This window comes from Onychostruthus taczanowskii, unplaced genomic scaffold (genome assembly GCF_017590055.1).
Source record: "Onychostruthus taczanowskii isolate IOZ18803 unplaced genomic scaffold, ASM1759005v1 scaffold51, whole genome shotgun sequence".
Taxonomy (NCBI): domain Eukaryota; kingdom Metazoa; phylum Chordata; class Aves; order Passeriformes; family Passeridae; genus Onychostruthus; species Onychostruthus taczanowskii.
This window is the reverse complement of record NW_024502680.1, coordinates 4209727-4230990: the sequence shown is the minus strand read 5'-3', so window position 1 is coordinate 4230990 and position 21264 is coordinate 4209727. Positions and strand designations below refer to the sequence as shown.

General features: G+C 57.5%; 1 protein-coding gene across 1 annotated transcript; it reads right to left on the bottom strand.

Annotated features, from left to right (window-relative positions):
* Window positions 1-610: 610 nt before the first annotated feature.
* Window positions 611-11328, bottom strand: TSPEAR (thrombospondin type laminin G domain and EAR repeats). The gene is made up of 12 exons (XM_041416368.1): window positions 11235-11328; window positions 8702-8922; window positions 8028-8266; window positions 7804-7894; window positions 7255-7411; window positions 6747-6878; window positions 5259-5491; window positions 3836-4022; window positions 1946-2175; window positions 1671-1858; window positions 1007-1108; window positions 611-764 (listed from the first exon to the last, which is right to left on the bottom strand). Exons 1-12 carry the CDS (start codon window positions 11326-11328, stop codon window positions 611-613), a joined length of 2028 nt encoding a protein of 675 aa, XP_041272302.1.
* Window positions 11329-21264: the final 9936 nt, after the last annotated feature.

The window sequence follows — 21264 nt, the reverse complement described above, 5'->3', positions numbered from 1 at the left end:
ACAACACACACAACACTTGTGGAGGGAGACCCAGCGCAGCCGTGGCAGAGTGGGAGGGTGGGCAGGCACCAGTGGCAGTGGCACGAAGGTGACATGAAGAATGGCTGCAGTGTCAAACCAGGTGGTCCTCAGGAACATCACAGCCCCAGGCAGACAGAGCCAAGCCTGGACACGCTTTTCCCCACAATTTCTCACAGTTTACTCCCCTCTGCCATGCACCCATCCCAGCAGCTCATGCTCTGCTCTGTCCCTTCCTTCCCTGGCTTTGTGCAAGCTTTGGCCACAGCTACTGGCAGCTCTGGGTCCCTCCTGGGACTGGAAACTGCCAAGCACCATGGCCCTGGTAAGCCAGGGGCTGCACCCAGGCTTCAGGAACCTTGGGTAGGACATGGCTCTGGAGCATGGTGGCAGAGCTTTCCCAGGAGAAACAGCCTCTGGACAAGGCTGCAGGAAGCCCTGGAACTCCCTCCTCCTCCTCCTCCTCCCTTCCTGCAGAGCGTTCAGCCAGCCACTGTCCAGCTGATGCTGCAGCCATTCCCGGGCTCTGTGCTCCACCTCCAGCCGGCAGCCCAGCCGGTCCTGGCGATGGGCTGAGCGTGTCTCAGCCGCCTCAGGTGGTTTTCAGCTTGAGCACCTTGGAGAGCGGCTCCCTGGCGCTGGAGTAGAGCAGGTAGGAGCCCTCCGCGGTGTGAAACGCCTCCCAGTCCCTGCAGCCCACCGTGGGGAGGTGGTGGGCTGCCACGAAGCCCTCGTAGCCTTGCCACCTGCACAGGGAAGGCAGTTAGCTCCTGGGGTGGGCACCTGGGAAGGCAGGGAGCTGAGCCCTGCGGCTGCCATCTCCCAGCTCCCTGCTGTGGCTCAGGGTGGGATGTCCCTCAGTGGGGCTTCCCATGCCTGCCTGAAAGCAGGGAGCAGTCCTACCCCTGCTCCCTGGGCAGGTGCAGCAGGCTGTGGCCGTGCAGGGTGGTTCCTGCCGGAGCAGCCCCCAGCCTGCCCTCCGCAGTACCTGTAGATGATGCTGTTCACAGAGAAGGTGAAGCCATCGAAGGAGTTGGCCACCACCAGGAAAGAGTCATCTCCCACCGAGAAGAACTCCCAGTCCAGGGCACTGGGGATGGAATGAGCAGAGGGACAGATGAGATGACCCCTGTGTGGCCACCCCCCCCCCCCCCCCCCCCCCCCCCCCCCCCCCCCCCCCCCCCCCCCCCCCCAGTCTCTGACACCCTGAGCACTCACAGAAAACCCTGCTCTTCCCAGGCTGTTCCTGAAAGAAATCCACCCTCATTCCCAAATCTAGCCTTTTCCCAGCTCCCACTGGGACTTGGTGCCAAGGAGCCATCAGCCATCACCCTCCCCACCAGTCTCAGTCCCTGGGAGTGTGAATCCTGCAGGAGCCCTCCAGGAGGCAAGCAAGTGTAGTTTTAAACTGAAAGAGGAGAGGCCCTGGCACAGCTGCAGCCATCCCATCCCTGGAAGAGTCCAAAGACAGGTTGGACAGGGCTTGGAGCAACCTGGGCTAGTGGAAGGTGTCCCTGCCCATGGCAAGGGGTGGAATGAGATGGGCTTTAAGGTCCCTTCCCACCCAAACCATTGTGGGATTCCGTGAGACCTTTGGGTTGCTCAGGGGAAGGACACAGACCGAGGAGCACCCTGAATCCTTGCACAGGTACCTGTAGGTGAGAAGGTCCTGGAATTTAACAAACATCTGGGCCGTGATGTTCAGCTCATAGATGGAGGAGTTGATGGCATAGAAATTGGAGGGTGCTGGCATCCCACTGTCATAGCTGTGGCTGTTGGCAACAGCCAGGAAGACTCTGTCCCCAATGTGGAAAACCTCCCAGTCAGCTGCACCAAATGTCTGTGGGGAAGGAGGCCGTGAGAAGCTGGATGTGGCTGCCCTGTCTAAACACAGAGGGGGGACTGAGGAGCAGTGGCCAAGCCTTACCAGGATAGACTGGAAGAGCTGGAAAGAGCCGCTGAGCCAGATGTAGATGTGTGAGTAGATCTTAGTGGACGTGCCATTGAATGTGTTAGCTACAGCCAGGAAGGAATATGGTCCGATGGTGAAGAATTCCCAGTCGTAGGCTCCAGAGGTAGGAATGGTCTGGTTAGTTTCAAACAGCCCTGTCCTGGGGTTCCACCTGTATATCACACTGTCTATATTGTGGTTGTTCCCTGGGGGAGACAGATGTGCACCATGAGGGAAAGCAATTCCTGCTTTGTGTAGGGAACAAGACCCCAAAACAGGCTCAGCTGCCTTAATGTTTGCCAGCAGGTCACAAGGCTGTTTGTAAGTGACCTGTTGCTCCCCAAGAAGTAGCCAAAGAGATTCCACAGCCTCCATCCCTACCTAGTGTCTCCATTCCTAGAGCCTCCATCCCATGGAACACACCAACAGCTTGCCCCAAGTGCACAGCAGCAGCTTTGTGGCAGCCCTGGCAGAGGAGGGACAGGCAGGGACTTTATCCCCACACAAGCAGCACTCCCTGCCAGCATCCCAGGGTGGACAAGCTCTGCTGGCTGTCTCACAGTCCCAGCTGTGTCCCTATGCCACAGCACATGTCACAGTTGAGACAGCCACGATACACAGAGCGTCACCACACAATTTCAGAAAGCTTTAGCCCACACAGAACAACACCACACCACTTCAGAGGGCTGCAAGGGGCTGCCCTTCTTGTTCTCTAGCCCAGCCTTTTATCCCCCCATGTTCACACACTGCCCCTGTGTGCCCTCTGCTCCCTTTGGTGCTGGTCAGTGCCCCTGGGCACTCCATGGCTCATTGCTGTCAGTGCTGCTCAGCTGCTGCTCACAGCTGTGCCACTGGGGATGAGGCTGGGCCCCATCCCAATCACCACAAACTGTGTGCCTACATCCCTAAGCTCCTGGCATTGGGGGCTTCCCCCTGCCCTAAAGCTCGTGCTCCATCAGCTCCTGGGCTCAGCTCTAGCATCTCCACCTCATGCCTGTGTGGGACCCAGCAGCTTTAAATCCTCATTGCAACAGGGACTTGGGTAAAGAAAGGCTGCAGGAAGAGTGGGAATGGCCACATGGATAAGTGGCAGCTCCTCAGAGACTGAACCTCCAGTCCCCATGAAGGGAACCATCCCCAGTCTGGCTCGGCCATGATGGTCTCAACCCCTGTGTGATGTGCATGGCTGGCAAACTGCCACAAGGGAAGGAAGGTCTCACCCAGCTGGCCCTGATGGAGTCCAAGAGGTGACACAGGGACTGTCCAGCCCAGCCCACAGGTGCCCACGCAGCCTGGTGCCAGCTCTGAGCCTGGTGCCAGAGGCACTGATGCCCCTGAGCCAGCTCTGATGGCAGGGAAGGAGCCACTGGCTCATCTGAGCCCAGCTGGGATCATCCCGCAGAGCCAGGGCTGTGCTGTCAACCAGGGCTGCACATCCCAGCCCAGAACAACTCCCTGGGGAGGGGAAGGAGGCTGGATCATGTCTGCAGGGTATTCAGGCAGGGAGCTCAGCTGGCTCTCACTCAGTTTCCTGTGTGCCCACAAAGCTGAGGATCTGGCTTCACAAAAGGCTCCACCTGTGGCACTAGCAGGTTACACAGTATTGGGGATAAAATTGAAAATAAGCAGAAAGATTCAGCACAGACACCGTCCCCACTCCTGTCCTTGTCCCCTGCAGCCAGAAACCCAGAGGGTGACTGTGTCACCCCCTTGCTCAAAAGCTTTCCTCTCCTCTCAAGGCGTTGGGTGGCCTGGGGGACCCCAGGCGTGCTCAGCTCCCCTGAGCAAGCACGGGGAGCCTGCTCTGAGCAGGGCACTGCCAGGGCCCCAGACAGCACCCTGCAGGGAGCACTGAGGGCTGGGTACCTTCTCTGTGGTTGACCACAGCAAGAAAAGCCTCTCCCTCGATGACAAAGGCCTCCCAGTCCCTGGCGCTGTGCGTGCGGATCCGCTGGTACGCGATGAACTTGGCTTTCCTGCGGCTCCACTTGAATATCACTGAGAACTCCTGACCCCTCTCATCCTGCTCAAAATTCGCCACTGCCAGGAAGATCTGGGAAAGGAAAAGCCAGGATGGCTTGGGTTTCTCCTCTCAAAGCAGCACGGACAAGAAAACGCAGGGGGAGGTGGGATGGAGGTGGCTGGTGTGGCCCTGGCTGGCCTTGAGTTGTCCCCAAGCAACACAAAGTGGGGACAGGGACCCAGTGGCCTGTGGGGGTCCTAGTGGATGGCAGGGGCACAACTGGCAGCCAGCAGCTCTTAGACAAGGTGGGAGAGAGCTGAGCTGTCTGTGCTCGCCCTCCAGCGCCAGGAATGGGGAGCATGGACATGAAATGCACGGGGGAAGGAGGGAGGTTCAGCTGACAAACCCCCCTGTGAGTAAAGGTGGTTCAGAACAAAAAAAAAGGCAGGTATGATAATGATAACAATGACAATAATGATAACAATTCCCTGAGACAAAACTCTGGTTTTCCAGACCAAGAAACCCCTGTGAGAGTGTAAGAGACAAGAGTGGTGCAGCAGAGGCGGCCAAGTGCACGGCAGGGAGCACATCCAAGCTCTGTCATGTTGTGCCACCCCAGTGTCCTTCAGATGGAGCAGCAGAGTTTGGGCCACAAAGAGGCACAGGGCCACAGCCCACAAAGAGGAAAGAGTCAGTGGGGGTGTCTCCTGCCTCCTGGCCTGTACGGCACCAGGGCTTTGTTCTGCCAAGGAGCAGCCACCCCCAAGCACAGGGCTGTGCCGGGCTGTCCCCCTGTCCCTTCACAAAAGGTGAACCCCAGCTCTGCTCTCTCTGCAAGCACCAGTCCAAGGAGCCCCTTTGGGGCATTTCCAGAAACAGCTTCAGTGGGAAGAGAAAACCCTGGAGACAAAGCCAGAATGGGTCACAACAGAGGGGGAGCAATCCCAGCTTCCCTAGGAGTTCTGCACAGAGCTGGCTCTCAGCAGATGGCTTTCCTGGGTTCCTCCAAAGGGATAATTAGCTTCCCAGGGAGAGGATCCAGGCAAATCCTCTGCTCAAGCCCCAAGGCACATTGCCCAGGGGAGAAGAGGTAGCTCTGAATTCCTGGAATAATTAAAAAGCAAGAGAGTTTTAAAATGCAGCAGGTTGGACTCAGTGGGTCTCAAGAGGGAACTGCAGGCCCTGATGGCTCTTGAAGACCACAGGCAGATCTCTGAGATGCAGTTACCTACATTCCCTAAACCATGCCCAAGCACCCAGGCTTCAGAGAATCCAGTGTTGGGCACCTGCGATTTAATGTACTGAAACACTTCCTGGCAGCCTCACCTTCTTCCCAATGGTGAAATACTTGCAGGACTGAGCTTGGTGGGTGGGGATGTTCTGGTAGTGCACAAACTTGCCCTCAGTCCACCTGTAGATGGCCGAGCCCGGGGGCGTGAGCCGGTTGGCCATGGCTGCAAAGAGCCCCAGCCTGGGGATGCTGAACACCTCAATGCCCATCGTCTCCGAGTTGGTCACCAGGTTCTGGTACTCCTCCACGTAGTCCAGCCTGTGTTGGACTGGCAGCCCACCAAAAAAAAAAAGAGGGGTGAGGTTAAAACCAGGTGGTTTTAGCTGGAGAGGGGCCCCACGAGGGCTCTGCTGCTGTGCAGAGCTTGGAAGGTCCTGGTGCCACTGGGGGTGAAGGGCCAGGCCAAGGGGTGGTAAGAGGCTGACTGCAGCACATCCAGCCCCACCCAGCCCTGCCTGTTCTCCAGCAGAGAGCACAGCTGTGTCCTTTGGGAGCTGGAAAGCACCCCATGACATGGATTTTGATCACTTTGATATATTTATCCTCAAGAGAACAGGGAGGAGATGACAGCAGGAGAGGTTAGGGAAGACTAAGAATTCATGCCAGAAATTGGAGCAGAAAGCTCCAGAGTGGCCCTGATAGCAGATGGATGGGCACTGGAAGGGGCAGTGTTGGTGGCACCAAGGGGCACAGGTCAGTAAGACCCTGGATGAGCACTCCTTGAGGAAACAGGGACACCATGCCAATCCTGATGGCTTCCAGAGGTAGGGAAGGATAGGGGGTCACTGCTAGCTGCTGTGGGGGACAAATGGCTCATCCAAACCCACCCTGTGGGTATTGGCAGAAGCAATATGCTGGGAGAGGAGGGAAGGGAAGGACAGCTCAGTTAGGAACATATCCCATCCTCCATGTCCTCTCCAGGGATCCTGGGAAGACAGCCTGGAGTGAGTGAGAGCGCCAGTGGATGAAATCCACGTCATTGTTGAAGAACACCCATCCATCCCAGGCTCTGATTGCCTTTCCCACCTTGGTACTCCCACTCTTTTCCCTACAAAGTGTCCCACCAGAGCCCAGATGACACTGAGACCTGTGTCTGCCACCCTCCCAATCACCCCCAGTATTTCTGGCTGCTGTTGGGTCTCCTTGTTTCCCCTTATCCATCCCACAAATGCTTCAGCACTGGGGCAGCGCCCCAACACCCCGAGCATGGCTCTCGTGGGGTGAGCTGTCCTGCTCAGACAGGTCAGGAGCTCACCCTGCCCACAAAATTCCCGGGAGGGACAGATAATGTGGAGAAGGTGGAGGGACCACAGAGGCATTTAAATCCAGAGGTGCTCTAGAAGTGCCATGGGCACTGAGAGCAAAGCAAGGCCTGGCCAAGCAGAGCAGAGACAGGGGGACACCCCAGCCCCTCACTGCTGCTGCTTCCCATCCCAAAGCGGCCTCAAGGGCAAATCCCAGCTCCTGCTCTGCTGCAAGGGTCTCCTTCCCTCCCCCAGAGTGCCAGCACCCCCCCGGGGTACCTTCCAGCATGGAGAGCCAGGTGCTGCCGTTGCAGAGGTACAGCCCTCGGCGGGAGGCGTTGAACCAGAACTGAGCCTTCTCCTGCTTGGAGCAGCGTGGCCGGGCCCCCAGGGTCACCTTCATGTCCGTCTCTGGGCATGGGGAGGAGCGAGGAGCCTCTCAGTGCACGCAGGGAGGAGCAGGGAAGGGGCAAATGTCCTGCCCTCATCCTGATGGAGGGCATCAGGCAGTGGGGAAAATGGAATCCCAGCACAAATCTGGGGAGCCACAGACTGGGACAACTCCGTGTGTGGGGCCACTGACACGAGCCCAGGGACCCAGGCAGGGCCACCCTGTCTGTTCAGGGACATTTTGGACAGGGATCCCAACACACACATTGAGAAACAGAGAGTGCTGGCAACAGGAACACCCTCCTCCTCTCTGCTCCTGCTTCATTCCCAGCCCCTTGCCCAGACCCTTCCCCACAGAGGTGGAGGGGGCCAGCAGAGCCCTGCCGTGGGCACTGACCGTAGGGGTATTTGAGCACCTCGTTGCTCACTGGCTTCGCAGGGACATCCTGGAGGACACTGGGGACGGAGAGTGTTGCTACTTTGAAGTTCACGGCGTGGCATATCCGGGGGGTGGCATCAGCTCCTGGCAGCAGGACAAGCTGTCTCAGCAAGCCCTGGGAAAGTGGGAGCAGAGGGATGGAGACCAAGTCCCGCAGATCACAGAATGGGAATTACAGGCAATCCGTGCCTTGGATTTCCCGCCTGACTTCTGCTTGTTGCCCTCCCTCCCGGGATGCAGAAGTGCCCACGGGATTCATGCACATCTGTCAGATCCCAGATGCCCGGCTGGGGCAATCTCACAGCTGACGTTAGGGGCACGGGACTTGGAGCGGCTGCCTTGCAGTGCCTCCACATGGGAAGGACCCACAGCCTCCTCTCCCTCCTGTGCCCAGGCCCTGCCAGCATAAGGGGCTGAGAGAAGAGGGCTGTGGGTCATCCCACAGCCAGCCACGAGCACCCCGAGCCCACCTGGGCACTCCGGGACAGCCACACCACGGGCACCTACCGTGAACACGCCTTTCCTCCTCCGCCTGTTGCCCAGGTAGAAGCTGGCTCTCCTCACCGACAGCGAGGCTGGAAATGGTGTCTCCACCACCCTGGGGATGGCCAGAGAGGAGATTTCACACAAGAGCACAATTTCACAGCATCTTCTGCTGGCCAGAGGAGACGCTGGTGGGGGAACATCACCCTGCCCACCCTGCCGAGCCCCGTGGCGCTGCCCCAACCTACACATCCTTGGGGACGCTGCAGTCCACCGTCAAGGAGAAGGACTGGCCGGAGACAGCCAGGATGAGCGTGTGCCACTGGTTGTCGGAGAGGGACACGTTGGGGAAGGTGACGCGGGTCTGCCAGCCGCCGGCGCGCTCCTGGCTCCAGAAGAGGAAGTGGAGCTTGTCGGGGGCGTAGCGCAACCCCACCAGGACGCTGGGGCTCTCCTCCACCATCAGCGTGAAGATGTACTCGTTCCTCTGCGGGAGGGCACGGGCTGGCACCTGCGGGGCCGTGCTGTGCCCGCACCGTGTCTGTACCGTGTCTGTACCATACCCGCTCCATGCCCCTACCATGCCCGCTCCTTGCCTGTACCGTGCCCGCACCGTGCCTGTACGGTGCCCTCTCCGTACCCGCACCGTGCCCGCACCGTGCCTGTACCGTGCCCGCACCGTGCCTGTACTGTGCCCTCTCTGTACCCGCACCGTGCCCGCTCCGTGCCTGTACCGTGCCTGTACTGTGCCTTCTCTGTACCCGCACCGTGCCCGCACCGTGCCTGTACTGTGCCCTCTCTGTACCCGCACCGTGCCCGCACCGTGCCTGTACCGTGCCTGTACCGTGCCATTACCGTGCCCGCTCCGTGCCTGCACCGTGCCCGCACCGTGCCATTACCGTGCCCGGCCGGCCGCGCTCACCTTGGCGGGGCGGCGGAGCGCTCGCAGCGTGACGATGATGGAGAACTCCTCGGGGAAGCGGTCGCAGTGGATGAAGAGCCGCGAGGCGGGGAAGGCCAGGGCGCGGGGCCGGGATGCGGAGAGCTGCAGGCCGCGCACGCCCTGCGCCTGCGAGACCCGCACGCCGCGGGCCGGGGCCCCGGGCGGCACCGCCTCCGACAGCATGTCCAGCGGGCGCAGCTCTGTGCCGGGAGACAGCGCCGTGTTTTATCACCCTGTGGGATGGCGGTGCCCCGGCGCTGGCTGAGCAGCAGGACGGGCCCGTGCCTGGTGCAGGAACATCACCCCGTGCCCTGCTTCAGGGCCAGATTTGCCGTTCAGACACAAGGCTGGCATCTCCACCGCCGCAGCAGGAACACCGAGCGTGCAGAGCCACCTCGCTATGCAGCTCTGAGTGCTGACGCTGGAGCTGGGAGATGCCAGCCAGGCACCCTCGGGCTGCCAGCAGCTTCCTCGGGATGCACCGGCACCAGCGGCCACAGCCAGGAGAGCAGGCAGGGCTGCGGTGCCACAGACTTGCTCTCAGGACAGCCAGCCGTCCCCAAACCTGTCCACAGGGCAGTGGGGACAGCTCCACCCCTCCGGTCCCGTTCAGGCTCTCCCAACCCAGCCCTAATTGCACACACGCACACGCACTCTCCCAGCAGGCACCAAAACCACTCATTATAAATAATTACCCTCTCCCCAGAGAAGAGAACGCCGTGCCCAGCCCCAGGGCATCGCCCCGGTGAGAGCACTCAGCACAACAGCACCAGAAAGTGCCACCCCACGGAACAATGCCAGGTCCAACGTCGTGCCACAGGAAGGGCTGGAGCAGCTGTGGGGACTTCTCCTGGCCTTGGACCCTGCTGGCTTTACTTTTGAATGCTTTTGTGGCAGAGAAGGGAGATGCTGCCCAAGAGATGAAGCAGCACTTGGCTGCACTAAACATCCCTGATTCCATCCCACCCCGCTGAGACCTGGCTTTTAGCTCCAATTTGTACTAATAAATCCGGGCTGCTGGGGCACAGCGGGAGGGCTGGGAAGGAGGGAGCTGCGAGCAAGGCTGGGCTGTGTGTCTGAATCCAAACCAGCTGCAGAAGGGAAGCGCTTCCTCCAGACGCGCCCGGCCAGCCCAGCTCCAGGTGGGCAGAGCAAGGAGGAATCTGCTCATGTGGCTCCATCCAGACCAGAGCAGGGAGATGGTGAGGTCCTTCCTACCCTGGCAGCTCTGTGTGCCCCCTGCCCGCCCCACTGCTGGTTTAAGCTGTTCCTAAAGCAAAGTCTTGGTGGCGGAGTTTTAACTGGAACAGCTTATTTCAGAAATGCATCACTCGGGCAACGGCCAGTTCCTGTTTTTCCCAGCAAAAAGTACAAGCTGAACTCAGGCTTGGATTTGCAGAGGGGTTTAGGAGCCCCCAGTTGCCCCTGAGATGCTGAGGATGAGCTGAGGGAGAACTCAGCTGGTGCTGGACGTTGTGGGCCAGGAAGGGGCCAAGTCCTAAAACCAAACCCAAATCCCTAAATCCAAAGGTCTGCCTCCCACAACCATCACTGCTGAGGCTGGCAGAGCAGCTGGGGTGCTCCAGCCCAGCTTGGGCAGCACAGGTGGCATCAGGGGGCCTCGTGCTGGGGTCCCCAGGATGATGCTGGGGTCCCCAGGATGATGCTGGGGTCCCCAGGATGATGCTGGGTCCTCAGCACCCCCTGGATCCCTCCAGCCAAGGCTGCCTGGGGACAGCAGGGACATTCCCAGAGAGATTGGAGCACCTCAGGGAGGAGGCAGTGGGCAGAAACTCCCGAATCTCTCCCTGTTTTTCTTTTCACATCACCTGGGCTGTACAAAAAGCAAATACAATTGCCATCAAACTGGGACAAGCCCTAAGCACGCAGAGCCTGGGCCCGAGCGGCCCCAAAAGCTGAGCTCAGGCTTGGCTGCCCACACAGCACAGGCGTGGGGATGGGATGGCAGAGCCAGGGCACGGGACCCTCCTTGGCTCGGGAAATGACAGCGGAGCTGCCGCTCCGGCCGGGAACGTGGGACGGAAACTTCTGCTGCCGGGGGGTGCGGGTTGTGCCTGCCAGAGCACAGAAGAGCCCGGGCAGGAGGGACTTTCCAGGGGGACTTCATGGCTCTCTTGTCCTTTTTCCAGTCCATCCCCTGCCCCCAGCAGAGCCTGGGACCACGCTGGTGCCACAGGGACAGGCACAGCTCTTCCCAAGGCTCCCAGAGGGCTGGTTGCTCCCCCGCTGGCCCTGTGGGGCTGCAGGCACAGGAATGACGCCACAGCCTGCCACCATCCATGGGTGCCGGTGCTGGCACGCAGCCCCCAGGCACCTCTGTCACTCGGGGCACTGAGCACAGAACAGCGGGCTGGGCTGCCAGCGAGAGCTGACCCACACCGGGCGTGCCCCCCAAAACAGAGCACCCCCTCTGGGGTTTGCCAGCATCCCAGCCGTGGGAGCAGCCCCGTGCCACAGGTGAACACCCCTGGCCCCCTCCCTCGGCTCCTACCTGTGCAGTGCTGCCACGTCCTGCCTGCCCGGGTGAAGCCCCCGCCGCTGGCCCAGCGGAGCAGAACCACCCAGAGCAGCAGTGCCGCCGACATCGGGGGTCTGCCCTGGGGGCGTCCATCCACCGGGACCCCCCCGCTGTCCGCTCGGCCCTCCCGGCGCTGCTCGGCTCAGCGCCCCGGGGGCTCCGGCATGCTCTGCCCCGGGACCCCGGCACCTCTCCCGGGGCCGCGTCACCCCCGGCTGCTGGAGCCCGGCGCTGTGCCCATGCTCTGCGCGGGCATCGCCCCCGGGGGCACGGCCGGGGGGCTCCTGGGGGGCTCCCGGGCCGGCCGGCGAGGCAGTGCCGGCTGCAGCCTGCACACAGACATTTAAATGAGAGGTCGGTGGTGGGAGAGGAGGAGTCCCGGCTCCTCCGAGGGCTTTTATCTTTTGCCCAACCCTCTGGAAGGCGGCTTTGGGGAGGGATTTTTTAATCATTATTTTTTTGCTTGCTTTCTTTGCTTCCTTTCATTTTTGGTGATTCATTTTTCTGGGCTCGCATGGGGGTAGGTGAGAGATTTACTCCCGCCTGGAGAGAACTGGGTGGGAGCCCTCCTGCCCCTAAATGCATTGGTTTTCAGCTTGTATTGGATGAGAGACCCTCTGACTCCTCTGGACCACTCCACCGTGAGCAGATCCCAAAAACGGCACATTTCTCCCCCACATTGCCCCAGGCAGGTGATGCACACCCCATGCCCCAAGCAAGGCTCCATCCCAAGAGCCAGCCACCAGACCCAGCCCTGCCACTAAAATGCCACCGATTCAGAAACCCTCCAGCTTCTGCTGCTCCAAGGGAAGCACCAGCAGTGGGAAAGCTCCCTGTACACAGTGAGCTCCGCTGGGCTCCACCAGCCACAGAACCAGGCTCTTCCATTCCCCAAACAATTGAAACAGGCTCCCACCCCCCTCGTCCCCACAGCCTTCCTGCAAGGCGAGCGCTAGAATGGAAAGCGGATGGCGAGGACCAAACGCCAGAAACTGTCGCAAACTGGGGGTTTTGTCAGCGAGGAAGAGCCAGAGCCGGACCCACAGCCGTGCTTGCTGTCAGTCTGTCCTCACCCCAGAGAGCTGGGACTGAGAGTGCAGCCCAAGGAGTGCAAGCCAGGGTGGAGAGCAGCACCATGCCCACACCTTGTCCCACACCCCAGGAGGAGCTGTTCTGAGCCCCATGCAGCCCAGGACACCAGAAGGTTGGTGCCTCTGTCTCAGAGGCTGCAGAGTGGCTGTGTGTCTGTCCAACAGCCCCAGCAGGGCTGCATGGAGCTCCTCCCTCCAAAGAGCCTCCCTTTGGGCATCCCCCAAATTAGGGTTCTACCAGGATCATGCTTAAACAGAGCTTAACCTTTCTGCAAGAGGTGAGGCACTGCTGTCTCCTCATCCTCCTCCTCATGCTCATGCTAGGGATGGTGGCCAGTGGCACAGCCATAACCAAACCTGGGGGTCCCAAAAGGAAGGTGGGTGTCCTGAATGGCACCTGGGAGTTCCAAAAGGCAGCTGGGGGCTCTGAATGGCAGCTGCTGGAGATGAGCACAAGGGATGCAGGAGGACAAACCATCCCATGTCCCCTGACAGGCACAGTCCCTCCTGATACTCCTCGCAGCCTTGAGGGCACTCACCAGGGCTGGGACTGGGAGCAGTCGCCTCACTGAACCCCAGGCCATGGGAAGATGGAGACCGGTGTTCCAAGCATGTCTGGCAGAGAGGTGTGCACAGTCCCTCCTGATACTCCTCGCAGCCTTGAGGGCACTCACCAGGGCTGGGACTGGGAGCAGTCGCCTCACTGAACCCCAAGATGAAGAAGATGGGAAGATGGAGATTGTTGTTCCAAGCCTGTCTGGCAGAGAGGTGTGTACTGGAGGGAAGGCTCCTGTCAGGTTGGAACTGGGGAAGGCATCACAAACAAGAATCAGAGCCACCACATTTCCCAGGGCTGCACACATGTGTCAAGTTAAGCGTGGCTTTGGGAGCTGGCAGAACTGCCCTGAGCAAGGGATGGATTTGGGGAAGGCTCCTGCTGAGGCTCTGCAAGGGTCCAGGGAGGGAGGGAAAGTCCTGGCAGAGATTCCGAGTCCATTGGTTTTCCAAAGGGGATGCAGCTACCTTTCAGTGCTTTCTTGGCCAAAAAAACAGTCAGTGGGGACATCCTCAGAGCCAAGGAGAAGCTGTGGGTGCCCCCTCAAGACACAGGGAGACCTGTGGACTTCCAGGCAAGAGGTGGAGGGACTGAAACCCCCAGTGATGAGCGCAGAGGACACGGTGGGCTCAGGCTGCCATTCAGCCACGTTAATGAACAGTCTCCAGGTGAGGACAGGGACACTGAAGGTCCTCAAGGGCTCCCCCCTCACTGGGCTGGGATGCTGGCGTGGCAGGAGATGGTGGAGTGGCTTTGCTCCCTGCCTGGGGAGCCGAGCTGTGATGTGAAGTAAGGACAGGGACACGTCGCTCCCTGCTGTCACACTGGGCCCAGGACCTGCTCCTTGTCCCCAGGACAGTAGGAAGTGGTCTGCAAAATAGCTCCTAAGCACACAGGCGTGCATTCCTGTGTGCAGAAACAAGCACGAGGGGATGAAATAAAAGAGACAAACAGCGAGACGTTTGCCTAATTCGCATGGGGCGTAAATAAAACCATGTGGTGGCTCCGAACAAAATGATCCTTGGATTTTCACCAGAAAGGTTTGGCCATCCCTGGGTTAGGAAAGGTTGAGAAACCCATCTGTAGGCAATCCACTGCAAGCAGAGCTTTCACACAGGGGACAGTGCCAGGAGGGCACCTCGTCGACGCCAGGGAGCGGCTGGACCCTGCACACGGGGGAACGTTCCTGCTCTTCCAAGGCTGTAACTCTTTCCTTATTATTTGCAGACACAAAGCCGTGTTTCAGGGCTTCATGCCTTATTCATTTCAGTCTTTATTCCTGACATCTGTACATAATCAGAGAATCCTTTAGGTTGGAAAAGACCTCTAAGTCCGTCAAGTATTTTTCCCTGAAGCGCAGTGCAGTCATCAGCAAGGGCAAAGCTCTGAGGGACCCCATAAGTACCTGATGGACAAATGCCCATCCCATGGTGTCCCCAGCTTTTGTCCACTCTGCTGTGTGCAGCAGCAGGGCCAGCAGAGCCTGCCACACTCGCATCCACAGGGATAGAGCCGGAGGTCAGTGACGAGCACGTGGAGTTGGTCTCACCTGTGTGAGCAGCAGGGTGGACATCAGCCCTTTGGGATCAGTTATGAAGGGGATGGGGGGAATTGTTCTCAGCGTGACATCCCAGATCGCAGTTCCCCAAACCACAGTTTGGGTTCAACAACTGCAACACCTTCCCCAGGATGGTGGGACGAGGTCTCCATCCTCAGCCGCTTCCAAGGCTCCTCCCTTGTCACCACTGCCCTTTCTCCCAGATTGAAAACTTCCCTGTGTTTCCTGGAGCAACTGCAGCTCCCTGAGTCCAACCCAGCATCATAAAGCAGTTCCGGCAAGGGATCTCCACCCCAGGAAACCTGTCAGCATGGCACAGAAGCGCAAATGTCTTTAACCCCAACGCCTTTCAAAAGCTGAATTCCCAGAAGTTTTTGAGAGGCTCTGCCAGGAAAAGTTTTGTGAAAGACTGGGAGGATTGCAAAAGGCACCGTTTTTAGGAAAACCACCAAAAAAAAAACCAGCACAAAGCCGCCCCAATGCAGCAAGTCCTGCTGCCAGCTTCCCAGCACGGAGCTGCCCTCGGGAGCAATCCCTGCCAGGAGGTGGCCAGCCACCAGCATAGCTCGTGTCCCAGAGCCCTCCCTGGCTCCACAGCCACTGCCAGCCCCAGGGAAGGAAGGAGCTGGGAGCCCCCAGCCTGCTTTGGGCATGGCAGCAGGCAGTGGGCTGCAGCCCATGTGCCTGTCCAGGCAGCCAGGAGGAAGCTGAGCATCCTGCCCTGCATTTGGAGGACACATGGCAGCTGAGCTGGCAGGCTCTGAAAGGGCTCCAGAAAGCAGACACTTAACTTTCACCAGCACAAGGGAAGACAGGCTTTGAGACCACGCTTCCACACCGCAGCTCTCTCGGATGGGGCTGTGCAGCCCCCACAGCTGCATCTCCCCTCGTTTCGTCCTGCATGTGACCAATAGCTCTTCACTACTGCCTGTCCCTTGTTGATGTAGTTTTAATTTTTGTCACCTTCCTCCAGTGTGCCCAAACCTGTTGAAGAGGCTGAGCCACCTCCCCACAGCTGCAGGATCCCCAGGCTCACCACTTTGGATGGACAGCATCCAACCGAGGCAGCCGTGAGCACGCCGAGCGTGGGAACAGTGCTCTGGGTGTTTTCTGTAGATCTCAGGTCTGCACAGAGGCAAAAGAGCAGGACAGGGGCCTACAGGTCACTGGGTGATGGTGCGGGAGATGCAGGAGCTCTGCCTGGACCCCCTGCTCCACCTGCAATGGGAAAATTCTGCTTGGCTTGGAGCTCCGCTGAGATCTCTCTGCGAAGGGAATAAACAGCAACCCAGAGGCCAAGGGGAAGCAGGCAACATTCATGTTCCATGCTCACTGCCTGTGCTTTAATCTCCTTCAGCAACGACTCTCGTCCCAACCCCGGGGTTGTGCAGAGCAGCTGGGGTTTTGGAAACACCTCTGAGCTTTCCTGCACCAGGATCAGCAGCTCACCAGGCTGAACAAGCACACCCAGGGGCTCTGTGTGGGGAGCTGTCAGCTTGGCCAAGCAAACCCCATGCCAAGGGCTCTGTGCTGACTGTTGCCCAGAGATGTTGTGGACTCTCCATCCCTAAAAATGTTCAAGGCCAGGCTGGATGGGGATTGGAGCAACCTGGGCTAGTGGAAGGTGGATTGGAGGCAGATGAGCTTTAATATCGCTTCCAACACAAACCACTTGGGGATTCTGATTCTGTGATCTCTCTCCGTAGGCTGCCTTGGAGGAACACCTGAGCCCCAGGGCTGGCTCTGGCATGGTGAGAGGAATCTCCCTTGGAGTGCAGGGGGAAACCCTCCTCCATCTGTGCTTGTAGCCTTTGATCTGGGCAGTGACCACAGGCAGCAGCTCTCAACAGGCAGACGGCAGAAAGCAGCACCAGGAGCCACAGCAAGGAAACCCGGGGATTTTCCTTCAGTGCTCAGGCCCACTGAGGACTGCCAGGAACAGAAAATGGGAAGCACGGTGCTGCTTGGGCCGAAACGACCCCATGGCTGCCAGGTTAGGGAGCAGTCAGCAACTTCTCTGCCACAAGTCCACCTCAGAGCCCTGCCCCGGGAGAATGCAGGCACCACAATCCCCTCCCCAGTGCTGGCAGCAGCCCGGGCTGAGACCACGGGCCGAGCTCCCGCAGCAAACAGCAGCTTTAGCATCTGCAGCCGTAAGAACACCTCCTGAGCCCAGACCCAGAGAATCACTGGCCAGTTTTATCGCTCCCTCGTATGACAGCGTCGCGCTGTAATTATCCCAGGAGCGATGATCCCGGCTCGGGAGGAGCCGGCGGGCTGCCCGGTGCCAAGGCGGCAGCCACGCTCGCTCTGCCCGCCCGCCGGCAGCGAGCGCGGCTCCATCTCCTCCGACATCCGGCAAGGAAAGGGAACAAAGGCACAGAACAATTCCTATTGTTCTCCATGACTTTCTTCAGGGCAGCGCAATGCTGCTGCCCGGTTGTGAAAAATGCGTATTTTATGATTGGCTTTTCGCAAATATTAAAATGAATATTATATGCGTTATGTTAGAAAGTTATGCCGCATTCATTTTCTTAAGTAGTGTGTTAAATATAGTTTTAGGTTAAAACATAATGTTAAAATAGAAACTATGCTGTGTAGGATACTTTTTTTTTAAAGAAAGGACTCGCACTGAGATAGCAGCCATAGGACACCTAAATCTTTCAGAGAAAGAGAATTTATTGCCCCATTATCAGAAGAAACGAACTTCTTCCTGCTTCTCTCAGCCCTGAAGACGCTGTCAGGATTAAGAGGAAGAAGTTGACGCTGACCAGACAGAACCCTTTGTTTGAATGGAATTTATGCATCATGTGTGAGGTGCATGAATATGCAACAGGCTGTTGTTTTTAAGGGTTAATCCTCTGTTAATGTGTGTCCTTTTTCGGGCTTATTTTGCCCAGAAAGAGGTACCCAGACTGTCCCTAACTCTGTGTTCTTATTTTCTCCTATTGACCTAATCTCAATTGTCCAAATTTTATTACACTAATTATATTACTATTTTTATAACCATTTAATTACTATGAAACTTGTAACATTTTTAGAACGAGTGATTGGTGTTTTTCACAGCAGTCACGCCGGCTGCAGCACCGCGGCTCCCTGTGCTGCTGGGGACACGGGTCCTGTGCCGAGGTGCCTGCCACCAACCCTCCCAGAGACAGCATTCTCAGCAGGGTTATCCACTCCCCACAGCTCCTCTCCTGCTCCACAGCAGCACTGGGCATTCCTGAGGGGCTCAGGCATGGGAATATGGCACTGCTGGGTTAATGGTTTGCCTCCACGATCTCAGAGGTCTTTTCCAACTGAACAATTCTACAATGACACCCAGATTCCTGTAACCAGCCAAGGCACAGTGCTGTGGTGGGGACGGGGCGAGCTCAGCACAAGTTCAAAGTGAAGATCACCCCAATCACTTCTGTGGGTCTCCAAGGGGGAACAGAAGCATCTACAGAAGAATCATAGAAAGGTTTGGGTTAGAAGGGACCTTAAAGCTCATCCAGTTCCACCCCCTGCCATGGGCAGGGACATCTTCCACTATCCCAGGTTGCTCTAAGCCCCGTCCAACCTGGCCTTGGACACTTCCAGGGACAGGGCAGACACAGTTTCTTCTCTGAGCAAAGAAGGCATCTCCTGTGTGAGAGAGAATTAAACCCACAAGCCTTGTAGGATGGTGATGAATGGATAAAATAAATCAAACCAGTGATCAGTCAGTGACAAATCAGTCACTGACTGGGTGTTCCAGGGACAGATGCTGAAAGTTTCAAATGCTAAGTGAGGCTGGATGGGGACACTTTGGACAAGTGGCTTCTCCAGTAATACTGATGTTTTTGTAAAGCCACACTTCATACAGAGCCTTAGGAGCTTCCTACAGCCCACAAAGCCCAGGCCCCCTACCAAGGCCATGCCTCGGTTCCAAGAAGATCCCATATCAAACCAAGATCTGGCAAGGACAAAGCTCAACTTCTAACTTCCTCTCCAGACAAAGGGAGCTTGAAAACACATGGACTCCAGGCTGCCTGTCTGCCATTCTCCTCCATTGCAAGAACTGGTGAGAAAAGCTGAGCTCTGGCTGAGCAAAGCCTCTCTAGAGCCACACTCACAGCAAGCCTATTAGATACCAAGGAAGGATCCCCAGCACCAGGGGTTTTTGCTTCAGAACAAGTTCACCTGATCCAACCCACTCCATATTTCACCATTTCCTAGCTCCCAGAAGGATGGATGGCAAGGGGAAACAAGGCATCCCTGGGGATGAGCTCTGCTGTTCATTTTCAGCTTGGAGACCCGGGCATGTCTCTAACACACCTGTCTCACAGAGGGAGATCCCCCAGCACCTGACCTGCTGACCAAGCTTGGAGGGATCCAGCTGGGATTGGCTCTCTCTGAGGGGCCCTCCTTTGACGGGCAGAAGAAGACAGGGATCCTGGTGAAGCAGCACACCAGGAGAGGAGTCTGTGTGAGCCCACCCCAGGCAGACTCAGCAAAGAAACCCCGATTCATTCAACATCTCCATGCCAGCCCAATTTGGTTCAATCTGCCAAATTATTTTGGCATGGGGAAAACTGTTTGGAGCCCAAACTTCCATCCCAGCTGTGGGTGGAGAGCCTCCCCAAGCTGGGCCCTGCACCCAAGAGCGTGGGTGCCCCCCACCCCCTGCATGTTGCATCCTGCATTTGTGCTGCTTTGAACCCACCTCCCGTGTCACCCCGCAGCCCTGGCTGCAGCAGGGGCGTTTGCTTCCACTCCTCAGTGAGCTCTGGCCCAGGACAGCCCTTCCTGGCCACCCCCTTCCTGGCAGTCCCTCCAGCCAGGGACAGAGCCCCAGCCTCATCCCCCACTCAGGATGCAGCACGGAGGAAGGGGGCTCAGGCCAGGACTTGGCTCATCTCCCCCACGCCCTTCAGGGACATGACCAGACAGACCCGCTCCCAAATCCCTCCTGAGAGCTCCCACACACACTGTCACACCAGCAGCTCCCCTGTAATAACCCCGGGGCCGTGGCACTGCCATTCATCATCTATTAACACACCCCATCATCTCACCCAGTCCCCTCTCGGGGGGTGTGAGCCACCTTCAAAAGCCACCTGGCTGCTTCTCCTGTGGCTCTAACAACACCTGCCCAGGGAGAAGACCCACGGGAGCAGGCTGGGAGAGGCAGGAAGATCACCAGGACTGGAAGGCACAGACCTCCCAGCCACCCCACGCTCCCGTGGGGCCATGAGAGCACCAAGCAGGACCACCAAATGTTACATGGCTGGAACACTTCCCTCCTCAGTGACGGTTTCATCCCTGCAGCACCAGGGAGCCTGGCACAGCATTTTTGGTGCCCAAGACATCAGGTGGCACCTGGCAGCAGGAGAGGGGACATCAGGAGCCCTTGCAATGCCACATCCAAGACAATCCCAGTATCAGCAGCACGGCTGGCACTGGGAAGGGACACTTCAGATCTGTGCTGCTTCTCCTTTCCATTCTCACAGGGTAAAACACAAAGAGCATCCTCACCAGGAAGACACCTGGCACAGAGCTTCCCTGTTGCATCCATCCCAATGCAGAGCACCACCTTCCATTCAAGATATCACCCCAGAAAGGCAAAAAAAAAGCTGGCAGGGAGCCCGGGGCTGGCTCTGCCCCCGAGCTGCAGCCGTTTCATGTGGCTCCAACGCCTCTCACACTTTCAAAGGCACACCAAGCCAGTTAATGGATGTCTCACAGCCCACTGTGTGTGTTCTGACACAGCCCCTCTGCCAAGGAAAAACAACACTGAGCGTGTGTGGATGTGTGTATATACAAAGGCTTGACAGAGGATGTTGCTTGCATTTTTACAGCTTTGTTGAAGGGTTTGGTTGGGGTTCTTTTTTTAATGTAAAAGCCTAAAGCAAATACAATCCAGAGAAAAGGATTTTTAAAAAAAAATCTTTAATACTTTACCTACATGCATAACACCTGTAGAGCTCTGACACTCACCAAGGAACATATTTTATAGTAAGTGTTTCAGGCTGATAGAAGACTGAAAACTGCTCAGGAAAACATTGCTACTGGCCACTACTGCACATCCTGCCAACATGAGTGTTCATTCAGGGACACAATTAAGTCTTTCAGGGAAGTCTATCCCAGGAGCTACACACCAGCTTTACAAGTTTTAACCTTCAGGTGTTCCCCACCTGCAGTAAGGTGTCTGTGCCATGGAACCCTCTCAGCTGGTCACAGCAGGAGCCCACACACCTTCGCTGTGTGAGCTGAACCCTCCTGCTTTATGCAAGGATTCATTTTGTTGCATAATAATGGAGTTTTAGCTCTTTTTGGCAAATAGAAACAGGGAATCTAACGTGCCAACCACACTGCCACCTTCAAACCTTCCATAGAATCCCAGAATGGTGTGGGTTGGAAGGGACCTTAAAGCTCATCCCATTCCAGCCCCTGCCATGGCCAGGGACACCTTCCACTAGCCCAGGTTGCTCCAAGCCCTGGCCTTGGACATTTCCAGGGATCCAGGGGCAGCCACAGCTGCTCTGGGCAGCCTGTGCCAGGGCCTCACCTCCTTCACAGGGAGGAATTCCTTCCTGAATGAACACAATGGGCAATGAATTTCTTTTGACAAACACAAATGCTCACCCACTGGCTTCAGCTGAGTAAACAGCCACCAGCTAGGACAGCTCTCACCTCAACACCAGGTTTCAGTCCTCTGAGGTGAACTTCTGCCCACATTTTGTCACCTTTAAGACTGAGAGGTAGATATAGTCACTGGGTGGCTTCAAATGCCTATCAGCAAGCCCACTGCATGTCAGCTACTTAAAAAAGAAAGGT

Coding starts and splice junctions, on each gene's coding strand:
- TSPEAR (XM_041416368.1), bottom strand. CDS start 11,328: ATGTCGGCGGCACTGCTGCTCTGGGTGGTTCTGCTCCGCTGGGCCAGC. Junction 5,492..6,746: donor CTGGCTCTCCATGCTGGAAG/GTACCCCGGGGG, acceptor GTGGGCTGCCAG/TCCAACACAGGCTGGACTAC. Junction 765..1,006: donor GTGAACAGCATCATCTACAG/GTACTGCGGAGG, acceptor TTCCCTGTGCAG/GTGGCAAGGCTACGAGGGCT.